Source organism: Gymnodraco acuticeps, unplaced genomic scaffold, assembly GCF_902827175.1.
Source record: "Gymnodraco acuticeps unplaced genomic scaffold, fGymAcu1.1, whole genome shotgun sequence".
In the NCBI taxonomy this organism is placed as follows: domain Eukaryota; kingdom Metazoa; phylum Chordata; class Actinopteri; order Perciformes; family Bathydraconidae; genus Gymnodraco; species Gymnodraco acuticeps.
The window spans coordinates 1,328,357-1,343,247 of record NW_022991219.1 but is presented as its reverse complement, the minus strand read 5'-3'; the positions used below and the strand labels follow the sequence as shown (position 1 = coordinate 1,343,247).

The 14,891-nt window shown below is 39.8% G+C and overlaps 2 protein-coding genes across 4 annotated transcripts; one reads left to right on the top strand and one right to left on the bottom strand.

Annotated features, from left to right (window-relative positions):
- Positions 1–1,106: 1,106 nt before the first annotated feature.
- LOC117561573 (tumor necrosis factor ligand superfamily member 14-like) lies at positions 1,107–8,413 on the top strand. 3 transcript variants are annotated; one of them, XM_034239076.1, is made up of 7 exons: positions 1,107–1,131; positions 5,297–5,562; positions 6,320–6,388; positions 6,478–6,511; positions 6,660–6,731; positions 6,849–7,086; positions 7,971–8,413. In XM_034239076.1, the coding sequence occupies exons 2-7, from the start codon at positions 5,365–5,367 to the stop codon at positions 8,170–8,172; spliced, it is 813 nt and encodes a 270-aa protein (XP_034094967.1). In that variant the 5' UTR covers positions 1,107–1,131; positions 5,297–5,364; the 3' UTR covers positions 8,173–8,413. The 3 variants fall into 3 exon arrangements, with proteins under 3 accessions (XP_034094967.1, XP_034094965.1, XP_034094966.1); XM_034239074.1 differs by lacking the exon at positions 1,107–1,131 and adding an exon at positions 4,726–4,871; XM_034239075.1 differs by lacking the exon at positions 1,107–1,131 and adding an exon at positions 4,743–5,011.
- Positions 8,414–11,026: 2,613 nt separating this feature from the next.
- LOC117561745 lies at positions 11,027–13,088 on the bottom strand. The gene is made up of 3 exons (XM_034239327.1): positions 12,616–13,088; positions 12,464–12,497; positions 11,027–12,121 (listed from the first exon to the last, which is right to left on the bottom strand). Exons 1-3 carry the CDS (start codon positions 12,835–12,837, stop codon positions 11,736–11,738), a joined length of 642 nt encoding a protein of 213 aa, XP_034095218.1. The 5' UTR covers positions 12,838–13,088; the 3' UTR covers positions 11,027–11,735.
- Between the last annotated feature and the right edge of the window lie 1,803 nt (positions 13,089–14,891).

Genomic DNA, 14,891 nt, shown 5'->3' with positions numbered 1-14,891 from the left:
CACTGGAGGGTGAACTTTCTATAGGGTTTTGTCTATTAAGTGACCTCATTGACATTTTCTGTTATATAACAGATATATATATATATATATCTCCCTTAAAGAACACAATGTTTCTGCACCCATTTATATGATTTTTAACTGCAGTTTTGAAAAGCGTGCTTTCAGAACTGAAAAGTTTATGAATGTATTTTTAGTAGGCCTACATGATTACACAATAGCTTTCAATACACGGGATTTTTTTATTGTGGTTAGTGTGACATGATTGACTTCATGAATCACACGTCATAGTAGGCTACCGTTCTGTATAATGCATTGCCTAGGGATGAAGACGTGTGTCATTTGTACTGGTCAGTTGGCAGCGACGTGCAGTCAGGGGAGGCAGGGGAGGCAGAGCCTCACCTGTCATACTACAATGTAACGGAAAAACAACTAAAGAAAAACTAAATAGTAATAATAATAAAATGTCTCCACTGATCTGTGTTGTAAATGTGATTTATGTATGATTCCAATCGCTTTTTATAGTTAAAATCAGCAAATTTGACGAGCTCCGCTCCAACTACGGGTAATGATGAGAAGTGAGGCAGGGACGAGCTCTGCCTCTCGTAAACCCACAGCCCACAGTAACTGTCTGGAGCGCGGGCACTAATTTAACGCGGGCACTTATTTTGTGAGCGCGCTCAAGCCAGTTACTGTGAGGTAAGGTGAGGCACAGATGAGCTCTGCCTCACCTCAGAATGCGTCACCCCACAGAAACTGGCTGGAAAGCGGGCCCTAAGCGCATGCCTGCACCATCTCACTGTATGTCACCAATGTAATGTTTGTAGATCCCTTTATTACATTTATCCTCGCCATCCATAGTCTCTAAATAACTTATTTCACGTATATATGATATTTAGGCTCGCCGTACAACGGCAATGAAAAAAGCACCAGGGGAGGCAGCCATAACCTCTGCCGCACTGAAGGGGGCGCGTGTGAGCCCACAGGTTCTTGTTGCTAATGTTATTCTACGCAGAGACCGTAGACGCAACAAACTAGACTTTTGAAACTTGAGGAAGATAAGGAGGACTTTTACAAAAAAGTAATAGAGATTGTTGTCCAGAAGGATAGCATGGACTTCATCTTCAAGTCAAGGTAAGACCCCAATTGTAATGAAAATGGGATCTTACTAAGAAAGAACAATCCAATATTTAGATTTTGGGTATCCTTTTGTTGAACGGTCTGTTTAAAATGAATCGAAGCATCAGACTAAAAAAGCTTTTGAAAATAACCGAATATTTCGATTATGGTCAAAATATGATATTTGTAAATCTGACTCTGAAAGAGTCAATGCCTCACCAGCCATGAACCTCACCGCACGTCACTGTCAGTTGGGTAACCTGCCTTTAACATCTTTATTGTTAGTGAAAATGAGAACTAAAAGATCTTCTCATATCATTTAGATTCCCTATTTGTGACCTATATCCGACCATTGTTTTTCCCAAGTTATGTGGGAAGTCTCTCCCTTGTTGACTCATTCACAGTTACCTACCTCAACAATAACTTTTTCACAGCAGACATTTTAACTTCTTGTTGAAGGAAAAGAAAAGCTCTTAATTATAACAATATCATTTTCTCTGTTTCATTCATGTGTCCAAGTAAGCCATGACAGTAAAGCAGCTAACTGTTATACAGGGCAAAAATACAAAAATATACTAAATAAACTGAAAAAGGCCAGTAAAAGTAATACGAATATTTTGTTTTGTTTTTCATTTGTATTTACTATTTTATATTTAGTTTAAACAATCAGCTACAGAAAAAGACTTCTGGTGTTTCACTTGTGTCCAGTCCATTCCTCCTCCTCTCTATAACTGCAAAACCACAGCAGTCCACCACCACACATGGAGACTTCCGCCTGTCCTCCCAATGCTTTATCATCACTGAACACAGTGTGTGGTGTGTGTGTGTGTGTGTGTGTGTGTGTGTGTGTGTGTGTGTGTGTGTGTGTGTGTGTGTGTGTGTGTGTGTGTGTGTGTGTGTGTGTGTGTGTGTGTGTGTGTGTGTGTGTGTGTGTGCGTGCGGGGGGGGTTGTGGCTTAGTAACATTTATGTAGTGTGGTTTCAACACGTTGAGTTTGTCAAGTCAAATAGCCCCCTACCACGACAATGGACAAAATAGATTGAATTTCACACTGAACAAGCCGTGAATGATCCCCTCCAAACCTCTTTAACATAATTGACACAGCATTTAAACAACAAAGAAATAAAATATCAGTATTCTCATACAGCACGTACGAAGGAGATGTTTGATAAAGTGAGGGAAAAGAAAGTATGTTCTACATGTTTTAGAGGTGAAAAAAAGAAGTAAGAAAAGTGATATTTCTAAATTAACTTACTATCATAACCCTGACTAGTAGGCTACATGACATGTGCAGTGTGTGCATTTCAGCTGTGTAGCTTTGTCTGAAATCCATGGCAGCTGCTGAGTGATAATCACCACTGCTAGCAATGATGTTAACGAGAGATAACTATGCTAGCTAGCTAGCTATCTCACAACATTATTGGTAGCGATAGCAAATCATTATAGACTGTGCTCTATTAACCCAACCTCATAAAAACACGAGAAACATGTACTTGCGTAGTGGTGTGTTGACCTGAACAACTGCAATCTTAGCTTGTCCTGGACGTAGTTTTGTTGTGAAGACCACCTTAACCGAGACCAAGTCATTGCTAAGACCGGAGTGCACACATGCACTGGCACACTCACACACACTCAGACTGAATAACAAATACTTTAGTGTACATATGCAAATATGCACTCTCCCACTACTCACGTGTCTGTATCAGCCGTACACACACATACACTGCAATCTTCAATCTTTGTTGGAAGCATGGTTGTTAAAAGATCCTCCCAACCAACCCCCTAAAACTGAAACATGAGTTGTGTGTTATGTTGGGCCCCATGGTAGCCATGGCTGCATGCTAACATGTTACAGTGAGATCCACGTAATAGTTAAGAGTTACTTTTATTTGTGGTTCTTCATTCACCCCCAGAAGACATAAAGGTGATAAGTGAAGGATATCTGTATAGCCCCTGAGTTGGTTTCTAGACAAAACCCTTGGAATATAAAAGGGTTCCCTGAAAAACCCAATGGTTGGGTTCTTGTGAGGACCCTTGGAAGGGGGAAAGGCTCCTGATTGAATCCCCAGTGAAACCTGTTTATGTTGGTTTCTAGGAAGGTAGAACACTCTGAAAGGCTTCCTGTTGACACCTTTATCAAAGTTCAGCCAAAAAAGCCTTATATGGTAATAGTTATCACATCTTATTGATGAGTGCATATCAAAATCCTCTGTACGTCCTCTGCACATCACAAGTCATCTTTAATCACCAGTTGCCAACAACAATAAAACAAACATTTGCTCAAAGACTCATCTGAGAAGTTTGAAAAAGCAAATAAGTGAGAAAGCATTAACCTGGCAGTCTTGCAGGAGGCTTTGTAAATGACTGCTCATTGTATGGTGAGTTTCAAAGCGCAGATACACTGAACAAAAATATAAACGCAACACTTTTGTTTTTGCTCCCATTTTTCATGAGGTGACCTCAAAGATCTAAAACATTTTCTATATACACAAAATAACCATTTCTCTCAAATATTGTTCACAAATCTGAAAAAATCTGTGATAGTGAGCACTTCTCCTTTGCCGAGATAATCCATCCCACCTCACAGGTGTGGCATATCAAGATGCTGATTAGACAGCATGATTATTGCACAGGTGTGCCTTAGGCTGGCCACAATAAAAGGCCACTCTGAAACGTGCATTTTTGCTTTATTGGGGGGGTCTGCGGGGGTCCGAAAACCAGTCAGTATCTGGTGTGAGGGGTAGGGTTAGGGGTAGGGTAATGTTGTGAATCGAGTAGCCTGTGTTCGTCGACCATAACATACGCCTGCCCATACCATAACCCCACCACCACCATGGGCCACTCGATTCACAACATTACCCTAACCTAACCCTCACACCAGATACTGACTGGTTTTCGGACCCCCCCAGACCCCCCCAATAAAGCAAAACTGCACGTTTCAGAGTGGCCTTTTATTGTGGCCAGCCTAAGGCACACCTGTGCAATAATCATGCTGTCTAATCAGCATCTTGATATGCCACACCTGTGAGGTGGGATGGATTATCTCGGCAAAGGAGAAGTGCTCACTATCACAGATTTTTTTCAGATTTGTGAACAATATTTGAGAGAAATGGTTATTTTGTGTATATAGAAAATGTTTTAGATCTTTGAGTTCATCTCATGAAAAATGGGAGCAAAAACAAAAGTGTTGCGTTTATATTTTTGTTCAGTGTATATTAGACTGTGGGTGAGAAAAACTGTGGTAGCAGGGTATAGCGGTCAAAGTACAGATGTGAAATTAGAAACTTTACTCCTCTGAGCTCAGCCTCCACATCAAACCCTGCTGTTTTAAAGTCAACTGATCAACTGTACCATCACACTGTATGGTTCAATAGTATACAACATGTTCCAAATGCAAGACTTAGCTGAAGAGAGCAAATTGTGCAAGTTTCTTAGAAACTTAACAGAAATAGCTACAGAGAGTAAGAGCAGCAAACCAAAAGTGTTAAAGAGCATATGACACGCAAGGCGAGAGACATTGAAGAAAAGGAAGTGTCAGCTGAGAGACGATAACTTTATTTGAAGGGAGTGCCCCACGCACTTACACACTCTCTTTCTGTCTTTTTCTTCCCTGTGTCATCTTCATTTCCTCCTTACATGAGCTTGCTTGAAGAGCAATATTCTTGATAGTTGACAGCAGGCGAGCAAACACAGTAGGGGAGAAAGCAGAGAAATCTATACTTGCAGTGGACAGAGGATTTTCCTCTTCTTAAAGGGTGAGACATCTATAAGCCAATTTAATATTATTGTTTGAAGAGTTTAATAAGGGGTTTTGGAGGAGGGTTTAAAAGTTTGTTGTGCTGCTGGATGGTTGACTAAGCTGAAGGGGAACATCTGGTGCACACTTTATACCAAGGTAATCTTCATTTAAAGTACTTCAACAGAATGAAAGAATATAACTTTTTTTTGAATTATTGATGTGTTGAAACTTACTTCTTGTGTAAACAAGAAGTAAGTTTCAACACATCAATAATTAAAAAAAAAAAAGTAGTAAGGCTATGTAGAAATCACAGTTCCCATAAACTGGTTGCATCGTGTCTTCTAACTGTAACTCCATGTCTGTTTTGGTCTATTTTCAGTACTTTTCGTCTCTCTGCCTTTCTGTTCCCAGTTAAACTAACCCTTACCCTGTCTCTTTTAGGATCCCTTCCTCACCACAACGTTTTAACCTTAAGCCCTAACGTCCCAGCTGGAGTGTGATCTGGTGGGATGGCAGAGGGCGATGTGGATCCGTACCCTCAGGTGTTTGTGGTTGACAGCCAAGCCAACTACGTCTCCATGCCTGGCGAGAAGAGGCCACGTTGGGTGAGATCAGGACAAAAGTTTCTTCTCCTGCTGGTAGGACTCGCCCTGTTGGGACTTGTTGTCGAGGGGTGTTTTATCTACAGTCTATACAAAAAAACCGAGGTGAGATTGATCTCTTTTTTATGTCTGTGTGGGTGAAGGGAGAGTCCAGAGTCTTGGAGCTTTGGGCTCTTGGAAAGTCCTATTGTTTAGAATTTCCCTCTTTTCCTTTACGTCATAACCAGACACACACTGTAGTGGATTAACACGTGTGCGTGAGCTGTCATTATTTCACCTTTTAATTTACTGGTCTGCAATGACAAATCTGTCAGATGGACTTGTTCTCTAGTTCTACTTCCCTTTTTTCTCTCTTAAGTGCAAACCAACAATATTGCTTCACTTTTCTAAACAGTTTCATAATGACACTTATTACACGCCTGCCTATATTATGTTGTGCACTTGTGCATGTTATGTAATATGCACTACAGTTTACAAATCTAACCTCTAAGACTGTACAATGTCAAAACTTAGATACCCAAGAGCAAAAAATGGCAGGTGACATTTTGCCTCTTTATCATGTTGTATTAAAATGGTATTCAAATACTCCAGCATTGACAAAACACAAAACTGGTCAAGTTACATTTAAACATGTATATATTACATTTAATTAAATGAAAAACGACCTCAATGTTTACTTCAAGATTTTGTTATGTTTTTTTGTGTAAATATGCCTTCTGTTGTCTGTACATTTCTATTAGTTTCTTTATTGCAAGACACTTCCTGTTCTTACACGCTTTTGAACTTTTGACATCTTAAAAACACACACTGATTTTGTTACACATTCTATATTTCTCAGCCCCTCCTCTTCCCCTTTCTGCAGGACTTGACCTACTGTAAGTCTCACCCGCTGTGCCAGAACCTGACCAATCCTCCAACATCTGGCGGGCAGGTAGGTGTGGGTGCTGAGTCACGGGTTACACTGTCGCACCGCCGGATGTGTGTCGGAGTTTTCTGCTTTAACACCTTTTTCCGTTTCAGGGTGGCACCATATTGAGCCAAGTGGGTTCCAAAGGTAATGAGTTATTCTCTGTTCTGTGATGATGATGAGCCACAAATATGTGATGTGTGATTTACTCCAGCCCATGCAAACCTCACGTGTCAATTCAGATATAAGGTTTTTCGACATTGTTTGATTGATCTGAACATGCGTTATCAAACAGATTCCAATGAGATTCCCACAGTACGACCAGATCTGGAAGACATCCAACAGAGACCCTTTGCTCAGCTTATAGGTAGGAACCCTCTGAACACTCAAACCAGGTGACTGTATCTTTTTATTTCAGCTATTCTCCTTAATTGTCTTTGATCATAACAACTATTTTGTATTTCCTTTCTCATCTTAACGCCAGGTTCAGACTCTTATATCGGAGAGAACCATGAGGTGCAGTGGGAAGATAAAAATGGCGAAACTGTAACCCACAACATGGGCTTTGAAAAAGGCCGGTTGATGGTCAAGGAGGATGGCTACTACTACATTTACTCTAAAGTGACATTAAATGTCGCAGAGGAGTGTGAGCTTATCCAGCACAAGATCATAAAAGCTACCAGTGCCTACGGCAAGGATATTGAACTTTTGAAATCCAAAAGGTAAGTCAGTGTGCCTCTCTTCCCTCCCTCTGATGCGGCACATGTGCTTACAATTGCCTTCTTGGGTTCAACCAGTGTGTACCTTTGCTTCTGTGTCTTTGAAGTTAGACAAAGGCAAAAACATCTTTTATATGAAGAGGTTAATTTTCTAAGATGTTGGGCCATTTTGCTTCAGTAACATGTCTTCTTCCATAGTGGAAAGAAAACATCGAAAATACAATTTATTATTTTTCTAATTATGTCAATTTGCGTCTGTAGGATTGACTTAAATATACTAAAAGTTTGCATTAGATAATGCCAAATTAGCATATTAAACTAAAGGAAAAAATAAAATGTCAGAAGTCTGCATTAATGCGATGTAAATAACTGGTTGAGTTTCATGATAGCATCTATTTCTTACATTCACACTCACTGGTAGTGTCTTCAAAGATTTATGGAAATACACAAAACATCTAAAAAACCTTTAAAGGCTATTATCTCTACATAACAAAAAAAGCCGGCCTGCATGCACCATCTTTTCAGTTGAATTCCTATCTATTTTATGAAGTTTTGTATAGAGGGGTTTGTTGAAATATCATTTACAGACTGATTTAGAGAAAATATTAATCTCAAATAATGTCTTTTGGGCTGTTGATCATGATTTCTGTTTCATGCATTCTCCTTTGACTCTAAAATCTAAAATGAAACAAGAATTTAAACCTGGCTTCATCCAATGTTTAGAAATCTGTCCCAGAAAGTGTTCACATTAGCCCCTGTTTAATTGGATAATGCCTAATATGCATACCTAAACATAACATTCCAGAAAATGTATTTATGAGATGTTGCTGTAATATAAGTAAATAAGTGCTGGTTTTATCGTGTTGCTTTATGTTTGTCTTCTGCAGTTACCGCTGCTTCAATCCTACACGCTCCCCGATTACTCACAAGGAGGATATCCGGAACAGTTTTCTGGCTGGGATCTTCCACCTGAAGAGCGGGGATACAATTTTCGTCACATTGGAAAATAGCCCTAAGATGTTTCCGAGACATACTGAATACCTCATGGGGGCATTTATGATATATCCAGGTGGATTGCTGCAGGAATAATATCCTCTGTCCCACTCTGTGAACAGATTCTATGTCTCTGTGTTATGAACGTACACCATATGTTGTGGTGAATGTTATGTATCTAATATATAGGCCTATATAATCTAAATTATACTATATGTAATTGAATCCCTTATGAAACAGCAACTAATGGTTTTGACATCATAAAAAAGTATCTGACATTCAGGTAATATAATCCTACTTGTTGATTTGTTTTTTGTTAATAAAATGCATTCATTCATTCAGGTTGTATCAGTTACTGATTAGGTTTTATGTTAGATAGATCAATGAGAAAAAACGTTTTAATAGTTATTGGTGCGGTAAAGTAAGAATAGATTTTATTTGATGCGACCTAATAGCTTGAGCAACCTGAGACAAATCACGCAGTTGCAGATGTATAGATGCAGAACACACACAGCGCCTGTATGAGTGAGGAGCAGGATGTGGTTGGGTAAGGATGCTCTGAGGAGAGGATGGAGAGGAAGGGTGGCTGAGGTGCAGAGGTTGGTGTGGCAGACTCAGCTCTTCTCACACTGTGCAGGGGAAAGTTTTACAGACATTGCAGAAGTGTCACATGGAAAAAAAGACATATGGACGTACAGAAAAGTTAAGTTCAGGAGTGTTCAGCAACCAATGAAGAAATTCCACTAAGGAACCAGGGTGTAAAGAATGTTCGGGATTGTGGGAAACAGTATTTCGATCTATCTGTCTGTACACACAAACTGGAAGATTGACATTAAAGTTGACTATGCAAGATACAAAGTGTTACAAACAGTAACAATGAATGATGACACAGGAAACCATGCAGACAGGTAGACAAATGCATGAGTGGAAAGACTGACCTCAGAAGCATCTGAGATATTTGGGTCACTTCCTGCTCAAAGATGCAGATGAATAAATTGTGTATGTGAGTGAGGTCAATACACAACAGTATAATACTTGTGCTGCGTGAGCATACAATCTATTTTCCATTGCTTGGAGTATCATTTCTCACGTGCTGTACTTATGTAGAATTTTGAGGTACTTGTAATTTACTTCATTGTTTCTGTCTTTGCCTTTCTTCATACCTCTACCCTAGTTCAGAAAAAACACTGTACATTTTGTTCTATTAGATTAATTTGACGGTTGTAGTTATTACTAACATTGAAGATTACAATTTTGAACATTGGATATATTAAGCTTAGAGAATAGAATGCATTATTATAGAATAAACTACCATAGCGGACAGACAAATGGTTTGCCTTACGGGAACACGCCAACAAAGACACATAAGAAGAAGAAAAATGTGGCTTTGCAAATGTTTCATGCACCTTTAACCATAGAAAATACTTCTTTAAAGATGGAAGGTGAAACGTTCGTACAAAAAGCAACTATAATGCCCTTCGTTGGGTTGTTGCGTTTCTAGTGGGGTTAACTCTACCTGTAGATCAACTGATTGGCAACAACTCTTGTTGAATTTGAATCAAGTCACTTCCAAACAAATCAGGCACCAACTTGCATAAAATCACAAATAAACCACAACTTTGGGCAGCAGTAGCTCAGTCTGTAGGGCACCGAAGGGATGCTGGTTCAAGTCTCGATTTGAACAAATACATAGTGTGGAGAGGAGTCAGTTCACCTCCTTGAGCAAGGCACCAAACCCCCAACTGCTGTAGGGTTGTAGGCATGTGTTCATGTATTTTGACCTACGTGTGTAATATATACTAACAGAGAGAAGAACTGAATTTACCCTTGCAGATTTGTAAAGTATTTCTTTCTTTTAACTTGGCCTCCCATCTGGTCACCTCCACTCGCCACTGAGACCGCATTATTATGGTCCTTCATAACATATACTTGCTCCCAGTTAAATACAGAATCAACTACAAATACTACGCACCACCTACAAAGACTAAACTACCTGGCTCCTTCCTCCTCCACCCACTCGCTGGCTCAGGTCTGGAGGCGCAAACACCCTAAAGACCACCAGGGCTAAGCTTCGGTACTGGGGTAACAGGGCCTTCTCTGTTGCCAGACAGTCCACCCCCCCTACCCTTCTGTAAACAAGCCCTCAAACCCCACTTATTCAAACTGGCTTTTTCCATTAAACCTCTTCTCCCAACAACATATCTGCCAGTTCTGATCACTTTACTCTATAGGTTCTTTGTATTTTCTCTAAACTAATCTTGTTTTTTCCCTAATGTATGTTTGTTGTATGGAATATTTTTGTAAACTGACTTTCAGTATTAAGAGAAATATAATTATTATCAACCTAATGGATGTACATTTAAAAGTCTCTCTCTTTAGCGCTCATTTGGACTTTACCAGCTCCTGAAAATAAATGTTGGGTCTTAAGATGCTTAATGCTCTGCAATGCTCACCAGCTAACTATAAAGCTTGAAAGCAGAGCTGCAGATTTGAATACAAATAATTTAGCGCAATGGTGTTGCCAAAGATTGACAGGGTTTGCACACATCGGCGATCAACACAGAGTTTTGTGGACATTTCAGCATTTGATTTTGAAAATACAAAATTGATTACAACCACTTCAAGTAAAGTAGCTATTGAGAAGTAATATTTTATTTTAGACGCAATAATTGGAGCATCCCCTTTGCTTCTTGTGTGAGTGTGACTTATATATCATAATAGCAGGGAATATTTGTTACATCTTGTGTCAATATCAGACAGGAGGTGTCATTTAGGTTTGTTGACTGCCCTGTATAGAGGTTTTTTTCAAACCACACTGTTTGGTAAATAAACAGGAAGTGATGTACATCCAGTTCTCGGCATAGGCTGCGTAACAGTAGGGAACTTTCCCTCACACAGGAGCGTTTCATTTATTCCGCTTGAAACGTTGACGCAATCACTTTCACACTGCTTTTTTTTTCAGGGCAAAATATCCAAGTTTAATATGGATACATTGAAATCAATTCAACAATGTGCAAATTGTCCATAGGACTTACATGTCTTTCAAAAACAAAACATTTTCTTATTCATGAGTACACATATTAAAGATACTTTAGTAATGTGGTCATGATTTCATCACAGAGACACTTCTCATAGGACCTCCACTTAACCTCACTAGATCTAAACGAGATCCCTGAGGAGCTTGTTGGGGTTTCCGAGCAGAATTATCATCTTGCATTTTATTATAACACTCAACTTTATGCACTGAGTAATTTATATATGAAAAAAACAGAGCAAAACAGAAGTAATATAACCCAATATAGGCTTATTAAACTAGCAGTGTATTGTACATCGACACTAATGTAGTGATATCTACTTCATAATACATTTCTATTAAAACAAAAAGTATAAATATAGATACATAAATAGTTTCATCATCAAATAAATATATCATATACATATTAATACAAAATTAGGCAATTGTGTTTTCCAGATGCAGTTTGCATAAAAAAATGCAACTTCTCCTTAAAATCCTGCTTAGCTTCATGGCCTTAGTTTGCAAAAATCTGGATAAAGCTTTGAAATGAGCACCGGAGAAGGCCCATTTTCATTTAGTTGGACACTTAGAAAACACAGTTATGACCCAAAGTCACACACGTGCAGGCAGATCGGGGTCTACATTAGTCCACGAGGAACATCCCAAGTCCTGAGGTGTTCAGCTCCAGCCTCCAGTTCTGCAGTCCCTCCTTTGGTACGGTCATCTGAGTGAACAGTTTCTGCCCGTCCAATCGGCTCACTGTCCAGCACTTCCTGCTTACAGGCGTTGTATCCGCCAGAGCCGGAAGCTCCACCTCGCAGGTGAGTTTATCGCCCAACCTCACACTGAGGAGTCCCGCGCTACATTGGTAGGTGCAGGTGAGGTTGAGATTGATGTATATGAAGTAGTACCCCACCTGTTTGGCCTTCAACGAATGCGTACCTTCCTCAAACTGGAAGTTGCTTCCCACGGACAGCCCAGCACCATATTCAATTTGAGACAATTCCATGGTGGAGTTCTGCAGCTTGCCTATAGGAGGAGACAAATACAACTCATTTAGATGATGTTTACAAAGGGCAACAACAGGCTTCATAACACTGTAGCATTATTTTCTGGTGTTTTTTTTAGTAAAGACTGACATGATTTTGAAAAGCTAAGAAATCATCTGTGAACTATTTTTTGTGTGATTTAGTGATGCAAATAAACGATATTTAAAGTTTGGATATTACACTGTCATGAAGAGGAGAACATGTATTTAGGATATGGCTTTCATTTAAGAATTAATCATCATTATGCCTACTCAGAATTTTTTTTGTATGAGTGTATGAATCTGTTCCATTATGTACGAGACATTAAATACATTTGACTTACTTGAGACAGCTTCCAGATAGGCAAAGTTCTGCATCTGTTGACAAAATAAAATAAATATTGATTAAAATGTGCATAGGACATAAGTCAAACTCCAAAAAAGAAGGACACAATAGGTAACTTTTACATATCATGAGCAGAAGTATTTTGTTTACCTTGTATGCTGAGTCAGGTGTGTCTCCTGTCAGCCTTGATGTCCCGGGATCAGATGAAGGACGCGTGGTCTCCAGCTCGGACCGCAGCTCCATCACCACCATCACTCCGCCGGCGGCCAGAGCTGCCACCGCCACAAGCAGAAACATGGTGGACACGACGAGGAAAACGTCCAGGCAGCTTCCACGGCGGCGGCCGCTCTTCTGAAGAGACTCAACGTCCATTGCTTTATCTTGGTGTCTCTTTAGTCTGTTTTAGGATGCTTGAGCTTCAGGGTCCACAGCGTCCGGTTAACTTAGAGAATAAAAGGGTCCAGGGACTCGATGGTTTACTGCCAAAAAGATAGTCCTCTTGATATCCAGAGTTCACTCGGCGTCTTGATGTGATAGCTGTGAGCATGCTTTTTATACTGGACTCATAAACTCATGTGCAGTTTCATACACAGAGGAAAAACGCGGAAGTCATGGGTTTCCCTCTCGGCTCATCACACACACGCCCCCTCCTGAGCAGCGTGTAGTTGAAGTGAGAAAACGAGACTTTCCGCGGCTCTCCCTGATTGAGCAAGGGCTGCCCAGAGTAGCGCGCGCGGTGGAAAACGAAAGGGAAGGAAACCTGCTCATCCTCCAGTCTCACTACACATACTCTACATTCCGACACAGTCAAACACAGGCTTTCACTCTCAACGTTCAAACTCACAGCGCTGGCGAAAGTGGCACAATGAAGATAATGCAAACATAATGGGAATTTGGCCTTGAAAGCCTAAATGGAAAAGTATTTGGGGCAAAGGGAATGGTGTGTGTGTGAAATGCAATGAGATAGGTTTGGGTTTTCCTCGAGTGTGTATTTCATCAGCGAAAGGAAACTCAAACTGGTATTACTGCAGGTGTGTTTACCTTGCGTAATGTTGGGCCCTACTGTGTGTGTGCGTGTGTGTGTGTGCGTGTGTGTGTGTGAGTTTCATCACCAAGCTAAGAAAAGCTCACAGCGTCACACCTCCTTGTTTGTATACCTGGCGTAATTTTGGCAAAACCACAGTGGGTGTGTGTCTGTGTGTGTGTGTGTGTGTGTGTGTGTGTGTGTGTGTGTGTGTGTGTGTGTGTGTGTGGTGTGTGTGTGTGTGTGTGTGTGTGTGTGTGTGTGTGTGTGTGTGTGTGTGTGTGTGTGTGTGTGCGTGTGTGTGTGTGTATGTGTTTGTATGTGTATGTCTGTGCGTGTGTGTGTGTGTGTCTGGAAACATTATAGGAGTTACAAGGACGACTAAACCACTCTACATTTTATGAAAGTGTTGATCAACAACTGTATATGTTCAAATACCTACTGTGGAAAATAGCATAAGGCCTTGAGGCAATCAAATGTAAAACACAATATTTATGATCGATGAAACACAACAGGAGGGTAAATAAATAGTACCATGGAAGGATAAGCCTCAACAGTTTTTATTGGAACTACTGTCTTCTGAAGAAAGACTTACTTTGAAAACAGTTGAAAGTATGTTAACAAGTTAATTTGCTCGTCATTTGAGTTTTAAGCGATTCTGTATCTCTTCATTATGTCTAGTTAGACACAGCTCCGTGACTCTCGCTAATACATTCATAAATAAGCATGTGCTTATGTTAATTATAAGCTGAAAAAATAAACCTGAAACAGCTGAAGCTGATAACAGGTATGAGAAGTAGAGCTTATCTCTGACCCATGTTTGGGTACTTACTGTAAGTGTATACTTTTATTCTACTTTTACATTTTGAACTACTTATACTTATATTTCCATCACACATTTATATAAAAATAATCCTATTTTTATATATTTATTATTAGTAGTAGTAGGTTCTATTGTATATGGTTGTTGTTTATTTGTGTTTTTTCTTCTTTTAAAGGTGGGGTATGTAATTTATTTCAGAAACACTTTTTGTTATATTCCATGGAATGCTCTTAACATCCCGATAGCAATGAATATATTAAATGCTTTGACAATAAATACATTAAAAAATGTCATTTGTGGAAGCCGTGGCGCTGTAAAAAGCATAAGCAATCATTTTAGCCGGCCCGGCTAAAATAACTGGATGGCCTACCTACCTGTCAGCCTTCCATCTGTGCACAAACTTATCTCGTGCCCTCATTGGTCATGTGCGCGTTCATGTGTGTTGGAGGAGGGACTATGTAAGGAAGTCTGAAGGAAGTGGCAGATTTTTTTCCGGCTGTGTATTTTCAAATTCTAGCGCACTCGAGCTGGTTTCTCCAAAATTACCTACCTTTAAGCATGTATTTTTTTTTTCCGAAC

Bases quoted from the DNA above. Each gene is read 5' to 3' on its own strand.
- LOC117561745 (XM_034239327.1), bottom strand. From the start codon at position 12,837: ATGGACGTTGAGTCTCTTCAGAAGAGCGGCCGCCGCCGTGGAAGCTGC. The intron at 12,498-12,615 runs GTAAACAAAATA...TTTTGTCAACAG, and splicing joins CACCTGACTCAGCATACAAG to ATGCAGAACTTTGCCTATCT. The intron at 12,122-12,463 runs GTAAGTCAAATG...CTCCTCCTATAG, and splicing joins CTATCTGGAAGCTGTCTCAA to GCAAGCTGCAGAACTCCACC.
- LOC117561573 (XM_034239076.1), top strand. From the start codon at position 5,365: ATGGCAGAGGGCGATGTGGATCCGTACCCTCAGGTGTTTGTGGTTGAC. The intron at 6,389-6,477 runs GTAGGTGTGGGT...TTTCCGTTTCAG, and splicing joins CTCCAACATCTGGCGGGCAG to GGTGGCACCATATTGAGCCA. The intron at 6,732-6,848 runs GTAGGAACCCTC...TCTTAACGCCAG, and splicing joins ACCCTTTGCTCAGCTTATAG to GTTCAGACTCTTATATCGGA.